We start from the raw sequence: 10,194 nt of genomic DNA on the forward strand, positions 1-10,194 counted from the left end.
CTCCAAGCGCTGATCCGACACGAGACCGGCTGTACGCCCGACTGAACTAGCACCCCATCGCTGCCTAAGACCCAGCCGGCCGCTCTTAACGGCGACTCAACGACCCAGATTCCCCGCCCTAGTGGCATCTCTCTTCTACTTCATAACCATCTGGCGATTTCTTTGCCATTTATTAACTTGCTCCCTCCCGGGGCGATTCACATTTCCATCTAGCCATCATGTTCTCCTCCAAGAAGTCAATGGTAGGCTACGTGGAGGACGTTGACGAGGATATCAGCAGCACTATTGGCCTGGAGGGCACTCGACGATACGCCAGATCTGATTACGCCCGATCTGAAGCGCCCAGAAGCCCTGAGCGTTCCAACACCAGCAAGCCCCGCAACGATAGAGGTTACTCAGACTCCGAGAGTGAAGAGTCAGCATCCAGCGTCAGCAGCGCTTCTTATTCTGAAGACGAGACACACACACCTCCCAAGAGAGAGAAGATGAGGCCTGTTGCTGCCGATCCCCGGCGCCCCATGCACCCAGACCGCCAGCCTCGCCGCGATCCTCGGGAGCCTCGAGACCCTCGAGACCCTCGCGGCCCGCGAGAGGTCAGAGACCGCCAGAGGATGGAGAGGAAGCCCAGAGAGGATGATGAGCCGAGAAGGATGAGGCCCGAGCCCAAAGACAGAGACGCCAGAGCCCCGCGAGAGCCCCGAGGTCCCAAGAAGACTCGGCCTGGCCCTCCCAAGCACGCCGCCTCTCAGCCTGTTGTCAACCAAGCTGGCTACCGACGAGGACAGTTCGAGGACCCGGCTGCCTACGGAGTCCAACAGCCTGCTGCCTCCACCCAGCGACCTCGAGCCCATACTCGTCCTGCAAGCTACTATGCAGGCCAGCCGCCCCCACCGCTTCCTCCTCTGGACGTTTGGAATGGGCCTCAACCTCCGCCATACGGCATGCCCGGCTTTCAGCCCCCGCCCATGTTTTCTCCTCTTGGCCCTGGCCCTCCTGGCGGACCTCCAATGCATCCCAACATGCCACCTCAGTCCCCTATGGGCATGCCACCACCGGGATCTTTCTTCCCTTTCGACCCTATGGGGCCACCTGGACCACACGGTCCGCCTGGGCCGCCTCCTCCGGGCGAGCAGCTAAGGCACCGCTTTGATGGACGCCCCTCATCTGCTCTTGGCTTTGGCTCTCCTCAAGAGGCCTTGGAGTACTTTCCTGAGGAGTATGATGGCTATGTCGAAGAGCCGTCCCAGAAAGTTGCCCGCCGTCCCTCGCGACCCAAGAAGCAGCCGATGCCAGAAGAGCGCAAGAAGATGCCTCCTCCGGAATATGCTCCAAAGCGTACCCAGTCAGCAAGGCCAACCGCAGGCGCCTACAAGCCGCCCATGGCACCGCGTGAGCCTCTACGGGAGCAACCGCGAGAACATCTGCGAGAGCAAGCACGGGAGCAGGCACGGGAGCACATGCGTGACCAGCGTGAGCGCGCACAATCACGACCGGCTCAGCAGCGACCACCGCCAGCCCACCGGAGGTCTGTTGGCTTCGTGGACACGCATGGCTTCGAAGACGACGAGTACCTGGGCGGTGAGGTGGATCTCTACCAAGAAGTTCCCCCCAACCAGCGCCGCAATGCCCTTACTCGGCCTCGACGCAGCCAGTCTGTCGCCTATGACCAAAACGGCTATGACATTGTCCCCGCTGGTAATCGGGGCCGTCGCGGGTCCATGTATGGACCTGGGCCTCACGATTCTTTTGGTGGCGCCAGCCTTGAGGACGACAACAGGTACTTTGATGCTTTGCGGTACCAGGAGGATGTCAGCGGAGGCACACCGATGCCCTTGACTGCCGAGTCGCTGCGCAAGGCATCCAAGCGTGGAGAGTTGGCCAGCAGCCGATCAACCAGGAGCAGCGGAAGCCATGACGAGAGTGACTATAGGCGAAGCCACACCACTGGCCACACCACTCAATCTTCTGCCGCACACGATGACTTCACCATCAAGGTTTCTGGGCAAGCAGTTGTCAAGATGCCCGGTGCTCAGATTGAATGCGATGGAGGCGAAATCACCTTTAGCAGCGGCCGAAACGGACCCTCTGGTTCAGGACCACCAGGCGCTTCTCGTGCTGGCAGCGACAAGGAGAGCACCGTCTACCAGCTTGACGATGCACGTAGCTCTCGCATGGACCGCAAGGCGCTGCCTCATCGCCCACGCGCAACCAGCCAGTCTGATGTCCACAGCCGTATCTATGCTCCGCTGCGCGGCCCATACGAGCACGCACCGTATGAGCATATTCCCTATGAACCATATGATTCGTATGGCTCGCATGAGCGCATTACTTATGAACACGCACCCTACGACCCATCCCTCGCTGCTCACGACTATTAATGATTACGACCAAAACATCATGTTTGATGAATAAAATACATCTACGAAACAAAATTCACGATTAATGACATGATAAACAAAAATATGCAGCATTTTCTTTTATCCTTGTTATCGACTTCAATTTGCCGAAGCAAGCGTCTTTGCTCCCTTTGGGGGCTGCCTGCTGACGGATTTTGTTTCTTGCTTTTCACTTTTCATTTCTATCTGTGTTTCTATTTACAAGCTTTTCTTTTCTTCTCTTCTTTACTGCCTTCACATCTTGCGCTTGTCTTGGTGGTTCATATACCCTGCCGCCATTCTACGGCGGTAAACCATTCTGATACCCCCAAAAAATCGTTGGCGATGGAAGGATATTGTGCTTTGGTTTCTATTTGGCGGACACGTTGATACATGCGGAAGGAATCTTGTCTCATTTCATCTCATTTTACCTCATCTCATTTCACTTTATTGTTTCTTTCCTTCCTCTTTCTTTGCGAGTCGTGCTGCCTGCAGAGTGTCGGTGAGATAATTGAGCTCGATTGGGCGAGCTGAGCGAAGCTGGTCTGACTGCTCTCCCGACCTTGCCGCATGGGAAATGGCGCCATCTCCGAGGAGGGCTGTTTCCTGCTGGGCATGATCCATCATCCCGACATGCCATCACCCACCTCTCAAAGGCATTCCCTCGGTCAGCACGATGTGGAAAACGTACTGGATCAAAGTCGATTTTTTTTCTTGTTTAATTTCTGGTTGTGGAACACATTCAGTCTATTACTTTAGCGGCCCTTTATGTGTTAAGAGGAGGAAGTTATCGAATTATTTGATCTTATTCATGTCTCATCAAATGTTACCAAAACGATAGAATGTATGAGCAACGGGGGTTCGCACCCCCTTCACTCCCTCTGCCAATACACGCGGGGCTCTTTTTGTTTCTCAACTGGCATTCCAACCTGCTTCTCCCGTGCTCCTCTCTCTCGCTTCCCCCCCTTCTTGTCCTTTCATCCTTCGAAAAAGATAAGAGTGCTGTGATTGGCGACCACGTGCATTCGAGCCGGACTCAATACCCCTCACGGCTTACCCTTGTGGGCTAGCACGCATAATGCGAGGAGTGCTACGTGCATGCATGGCTCAAGGAGGACGTGATATTAGGTGCAAAATGGATTAGAGAGGATTGCTTGCTGCAGGGAAAGCGAGTCTTTTTCTTCTTCTTTGATTATGCGGTGATGGCGAAGGGGTGTTTGGATAGCAATGCGCAAGCTGGGAGGTATGGAGAGGGATTGATTGATTGGTTTGATGACTTCTTTCATAACCTGGCGATGAACTAAAAGTGTTTTTATTCTATTTCGTTTGTTGTTTCATTTATCACTGCTTCTTATTTAAGGATGCGTGTTTGTGGTTTAGCTCAAGCCTTGCTTTTTCCAATTTTCTAATTTAATAGCCTCTGGGGCCTTTCTTTTCCGGCTGTACAGTACTAAGCGTACCAAATGTGACCGATTTCTTTGCTGCAAAGTACCGATCTGATGGATCCCAAGGCACTTTGATGGAATGGAGCAAAAATACGCCCAACTCCATAGTAATTTTACCAGTCCATTATGCAGGGAGGCCGGACCTAGCGGTGAATCGCGAAATAGCTGGGAAGCCACCACGTAGGTTCAAGTGTGGATCAGCAAGTGTGTTTGTCTTTTGTGTCTCGTCATGCAACGACTCGCAAGTATACTCCATAGCAGCACGGAACTTTCTGTGTATCCACTATGGAATACAGGTGGAAGGAGTTGAATGCGGTGTATCTACTCCGTGAAAGTTTTGTTGAGCTTGATCTTGGGCGTCTACCTAGTAGGCCGAGAGAGCGGATGGCTTTGGAGAGTGGGCATGATTGGATCGATCGATCGTGTGGGGCGTTGCTGGGCCAGCGAGCTGGGCGGCTTACTTTACGCTTAATGCTGTCACTAGAGGCTATTTTTGGGTTATCAGTAATGAGGTGTCTGAGATTGATGGCGTAGCTTACTCAGTCATTTTTGAAATTGTGTGAAAAAATTCAATAAATTGTTTGGTTTTATAGATGGATGCTCTACAAAGATGAAGACAAGATATTCCAATTTTTTGCTTCGTTTTTATCTTTTCGTGGTAGTGCATAACACTGTAGAGCAAACAAAGTTAGCTGATTGGCCTGCTGCGGACGAGAGTGGTCGTCAGCGCCAAAAAACTCCACGTCCACCCCAGCCCCCTGGTTTCTGGAGGAACAACACCGGCTGCAGGATTCTGCCCAGCTAACTGCACGCACACGCTCTGTTTTCGTTAGCGCTTTTTACCACTCTTCAACCTCGACTTTTGTTGTTGTTGATAACGTCACGGCGATTTTGCAAGAGCGAGATACCCATCGCCTCTTGTTTTGACTAAGCGCACAGCCAGGGCTCTTTCGGAGAGGCTTTGGCTGGCTGATACGACCGCGATTGGCGCTTTCGTAGCTTACCCGCGTTTCACTCAACCCGAGAGACACTCCGCATTCCAGCAACTTTACATCAACCATCCATCAATATGGCGCCGGCGCTGGCGAGTGCCGGACAGGCCCTCACCGGCACGCAGACTGTCGATGTTATCGACACCGACGTCTTCCCCAGCGCTGCGGATGGCCCCCTCGCTGAGGGAGCCCGCATCTTTGCTCGCCTCGCCAAACGAACCAACGATCCGTCCAAGGGCGTGCTCGACCCCCATGACATCAACAATGCCGGCTTCTTCTTTCTTTTCGCGCTCATTGGCGTTGCCTTTGTCGTAACGGGCATCTGGTTCTTCTTCTGGGCCAAGAACGGCGGCATCCACTTCAAGGACGACGATTGGGACGACTACAAATCCACGGTTATGCGTCGCAAGGGACCCAATGGAACGATTCTCTCCAACGCTACCCGCTCGACGAATCTGGGCGGTGGAAGTGTCTACAAGCGCTATGACGACCACGAGGATGACGGCCACACTGTAATCACGGAAAGCACTGCTCTGAGCGGCATCACTGCCGGCGCGAGTGACATTTTTGCTCGCGAGAAGCGCAAGAAGAAGAGGGAAGCCCGAGAGGCTGAGCGCAGAAAGCGACGCGGTGAAAAGGGCAAAAGCACCAGCTCCAACGAATTCGAGGGCGTCGTGGATGAAAAGGCAGAGCGAGATGCCAAGAAGTTTCTGCGCAACTACCGTCACGAAAAGCCCGCCCGCGTCGGCGGAATCAACAAAGACGCTGAAGGCTCGGAATGGGAAGGATCCACAAACGCGGGTGAATCTTCTGTCGGCGCAACGTCCGAACTACTTGCTAACCAGGAACCAACACCTACTTCTGATCCTCCTCCCAAGTCTGAACCTCCCAAGACCAGGAGCGGCGGTATTCGAAAGGTGTACTCGACTGCGGACCGGAGAGAGAACAGGGAATCCGAGAAACTGCGTGCCGAGGCTCGACGAGCGAGAGCAGCTGACAAGGTGGCCCAACGAGACTTTGCTTACCAGCGAGCTACCGGCGCGGCTACTGACAGCCAGTTGAGCGAGAGTTTGCTGTCTGGCACTGCTAGTGGCAGCGGTGGTTCAACTACTCTTGGTGAGAGTATCCCTGAGGAGGGCGAGAGTGAGGTCGGCACCAAGAGCTACCACCACCCGTTGCCTGAGCTGAAGGAGCAGAGGAGGAGAGAGCGAGAGGAGCGCAGGGCGAGACGTACTAAGAGCGGTTATCGACGCACAAACACCGATGAGAATTCCGAGATTTGAAAGGAGGAAGAAGAGTTATTGTTATGATATGGGACGTCTTTACGCGAGGGTTGGCAAATGTGGAATAATTGAATGCTTTTTGGCTCGCTGTCGTTATGGGTTACTTTTTCGATGGGGATTTTGGGAGGTGGGGGGTATGAAATGTCTCTTTTTTTTTGTCTTTCTTTCTTTTGTTTTATGCAGATCGGACACGGCTGTTATACACAACGCAACGATGAATGAGAGCTGTGGTTTGAGATATATAGTTATTCCCCCAGTTTTATAAATAAACAATGATTACACCTCGAATTTGTGGAATGTCTTTCTTATTTTTGAATTACGTTAGATATATGTAACACTACGCACAGTAAATCGAGTAATTGCCAAATAAAATATAAATGGAGCTATAGTTACAATACAATCTCTTCCAATCTCTTTGATAACCATATTACATCCTGGGAATTAGCCCCCGAAACCTGAAAGAGGCCTTCGTGCGCACGGAGATAATACTGCCTAGTATCTTGCAACTGGCCTTGTTTGAAGCAGATATTTCCAAGGTTTACAAGGCAGTCCAGCCTCAGTTCGGTGGCCGTGCTAACACTTGATCCATCCTCCAGCTCCTGCACTTTCTCAAACCCTCGAAGTGCCCGTTCATACATGGCTTTGGCTTCGTCGAGCTGGTCTTGCTGGAAATAGAGGCCTCCCAGATTGTATACTGCAGTAAGAGTTGATTTCTCCTCTGGTCCACATGCCTTTTCAAGCACTTCAATTACCCACTCAAACAGCGATGTAGCTTCGTGGAATCGGTCTTGGCCAGCAAAGAGGGCAGCCAAAGCATGCATTAGCCCCAACTCTTGTCTTTGTATATCCACAATCTCGATGGCATCACAGCATCGATCTGCATGTTTTAGGAGCCGTCGTTGCTTGGACCACCAAAGCTCAGGCTGTTCTTCGGCTGGCGCGTGAGAGCCTACGCAGTGAAACGCTGCTCGAGCCATCTCCTCGCAAGAGCCCCCGTCATGAATTTTTCGTACCCAACCGTGGACCAATTCGCCCATGCTATACCCGGCTGACTCTGCATGATCGAATGTATCAGGTGTATCAGGCGCATTGGCCTGCACAAATCCATAATCAGATAAAAGCCTCATTGTAGTATGAAAGGTGTTGGGGTCTTTTGTTAATTCTCGAAGCCATTCTGGTTTGTACTCGCCATCCTGTAGTAACTCATACCACAGATCTTTACAGTCAAAATATACCCATTGGCGGAGAAGAAGAGCCGCGTTTGCATTCTGCTTCTCAATGTGTGCAAGTGAGATATTCCATATTGCGTAAAAGCTAGTAATCAGCCATGGATTATGCAGTTCTGGATTGGTTTCGTGCAGTTGTGCCAAGGTCGTTTCATAAAGTTGAAGGTATTCGGTGCATGTTATAGACACTTGCTTAAAGTAAGCTCCCGCCGATGCAAGGGCCAGAGGATGCCCATTGAACCGTTGTATAAGTTCGACTGCTGATTCGTCTATCCAAAAAAAAAAAAGTTATTTAGCCTCCTATTCTCGTAGATGGATATGACAGCTTACCTTGTCTTAGATCCTCTCGACAAGAGAAAGACGATAGAAGTTCCAGGCTATCTTCGGCAAGCTGAAATACTCCAATCGATCTGTAATCTCGTAGATTATCTAATAATAGCCCGGAAGTTACGATGACGGCACCATGGTTTGACTCTGGTATGTATTTGCGAATATCATATGACCTCCGTCTCGCTACTCGTCTGTGGCTTTGATAGTTGGAGCGAGAAGCATTCTCTTTGAGAACAAGTGAGGTGTTCGCAGCCTTAGTACTGACACTGCTTGCATCTGCACGGCGATGACCATCGTAGATAATCAGCCAAGAATTATTGGCGGGTTCATCAAACCACGTTTTGACTGCAGTCACAATTTGTTCTTGATTTTTGCTTTGAACCGCATCAGAGACGCAACTTGCTGATTGGTCATAGTTAATGATCCATATTGCCAAGCGAGCAAAGCTTTGGTTTATCGCCAGTTCATCTCTCGCATCTATCCAAACGATTGCCGAGTAATCTTCACGGTGACGCTGAGCGTATTCGATGGCTAGCCGAGTCTTGCCCCTTCCCTTAATTCCGTGGAGGACGACGACACGACGATGTTGAACTGCGCCCCTGAGAGCCTCTTGCATTGTTGTAAGCTCTACTTCTCCTCCAACAAACTTTAAGCCTCTACTGTTCTCAGGCAAATAGAACGGGAGAGTAAAAGCGATTGGAGTAGATTGGCTATTAATTAATCTTGCGTGAAGAGTAAGCTGTATATCCAAGAGACTAGAATCCGCCACGAATGTTATGCTTACCCTTGTGTTGATTCGAGGGGCAGGTGGAAGCATAACTGCCTCGCATAAGCGGCTGCGGCCGCCGCTGCAAACCCGTCCCAGATGTCGTTCTTGTGGGAATCGCAATAATTGGAAATGCCTCGAATGACCAGACAAGGGAAATCGTTAAGAGCTCCCGCTGCCTCCATGTCAAAGCATAGAATTCCGTGCTGCTTCGCCAGGTCATCTCTCTGCTTGGCATCTCTAAGTGACAGCTCTCCAGACGCTATATTGCCTCTATGCACAACAACAAAAGCCTCGTCGTCATCCTCATCAACTGGTCTCGAGATTCGCTGCTCTGGACTGCAGCCTCCTTTCTCGCAAGACACTCCCTGCTGCTGATGGATATACTCTGGCTGGTACAGATGATCGTTTGCGATTCCTGGGAACTTGAACCGTCGCAGCCCTCGGCGTTCAGTCTTGAACCTTTGCGTATCTTTCCAAACGGGATCATAATCCATCCGGGCCCTTTGGACAGCCAAGAGTTGTGCGGCGTTGAGAAGCACAGCTGGCGGAGGCATAACAGAGCCGGTGCGTTCAAAGACGCCATCCCTTGTTTTGCCGTGGTCGTATTGGACCACTCCAGAGTGTTCCCCAGCTGGCTTGCTGACCACAACATGGCCCAGCCGGATCATCCCATCGTCTGTCTCTACCGGCACGCCACCTCCAATGCCAACCAGCAAACCGTATCGGAGGTTCTTGAATGTCATCCTCATCTGTGTGACGACTGTGGTCGCAGGGCAATTGCCTATCTGATGGAGGCCGGCAATCACAACATTGTGGCCGTTTATGCTGCCGAGCTTGTAAACGTTGTGATCCGTAAAGGGTTGCGCGATAGGCATGTGCTCTTCATCCAGCATCTCCAACGCTGCGATCTGTTCTAATTCTGAAGGACAAATCCACCCCACTCGATAGCTGTCGGACGTGAGCCTTTTCGATGACATTGCTGATATGATTAAACAATATAATAGGTTAAACAACACTTAAGGTAGGTTAGAGCACAGGAGCAGGCGAGCACTTGATGATAATGAGATAACTAGGAAGAATAACTGGAACTTCTATTTGTAAATTCAGACGCATCTTATTATGGATTGGGTCATTTCCTGCCGCGCTTTATTAAGCGCCAGCCTCGTGAGAGGTGCATGTCGAGTGCATATCGCCGGCCAATCAGACACATGGTGTTACCTTGATGCATGGGTATTCTGAGCCAGGAAGTGGGGTAAGAAAACTGTGTATGTATATAAATATCATTTATTGAGAGAAGAGCCGTATATCCACGTTGATAAGCGTTTGTTTGGTAATAATATTGAAGTCTTGAGCAAGAGAACTTGACTCATGGCGGCGCTTGGCCGGCCGGATTAGATTGAGGAGATCCCGCTTGTCCACGGCGAGAGTCACATCGGGGTTGTGCCTCAGCAACGATTAATACCACTTATTTGGGTATTGTATTTCTAGTTCAAAAGAGCTTACAATGAATGGCAGTTGACTAATAATGCCGGTCAAACTTCATAATTGCTTACAAGACATTTCCATTTTTGGCTTGTACGAGTGTTACATTTTGTACAAGTAGGACCTGATAGCACAACTGGGCAATCAGAAGATAGGAGCAGAAACGTAAAGGGAAGTATACTGCCAATATTATGTATACCGTATGCTTAAGAAAAATACCAGGCACTATTTTAAAGATCTTACGTGTGTGTGTTATGCGGAGATGAAGTCAGGAACCAGAGCCAGAACATTT

The 10,194-nt window shown here is 50.8% G+C and overlaps 3 protein-coding genes across 3 annotated transcripts; 2 read left to right on the forward strand and 1 right to left on the reverse strand.

The window, feature by feature from the left end:
• Positions 1–218: 218 nt before the first annotated feature.
• On the forward strand, positions 219–2,378 carry TGAM01_v207981 (hypothetical protein; the record flags this gene model as incomplete). Its single annotated transcript, XM_018805711.1, has 1 exon — positions 219–2,378. The coding sequence occupies one exon, from the start codon at positions 219–221 to the stop codon at positions 2,376–2,378; it is 2,160 nt and encodes a 719-aa protein (XP_018661134.1).
• A 2,511-nt stretch (positions 2,379–4,889) lies between these two features.
• On the forward strand, positions 4,890–6,095 carry TGAM01_v207982 (hypothetical protein; the record flags this gene model as incomplete). Its single annotated transcript, XM_018805712.1, has 1 exon — positions 4,890–6,095. One exon carries the CDS (start codon positions 4,890–4,892, stop codon positions 6,093–6,095), a length of 1,206 nt encoding a protein of 401 aa, XP_018661135.1.
• A 389-nt stretch (positions 6,096–6,484) lies between these two features.
• Positions 6,485–9,397, reverse strand: TGAM01_v207983 (hypothetical protein; the record flags this gene model as incomplete). The annotated part of the gene is made up of 3 exons (XM_024550220.1): positions 6,485–7,590; positions 7,652–8,373; positions 8,436–9,397. The coding sequence occupies 3 exons, from the start codon at positions 9,395–9,397 to the stop codon at positions 6,485–6,487; spliced, it is 2,790 nt and encodes a 929-aa protein (XP_024405051.1).
• Between the last annotated feature and the right edge of the window lie 797 nt (positions 9,398–10,194).

The sequence above is a fragment of the Trichoderma gamsii genome (assembly GCF_001481775.2).
Source record: "Trichoderma gamsii strain T6085 chromosome Unknown Scaffold_31.2, whole genome shotgun sequence".
Taxonomy (NCBI): Eukaryota; Fungi; Ascomycota; class Sordariomycetes; order Hypocreales; family Hypocreaceae; genus Trichoderma; species Trichoderma gamsii.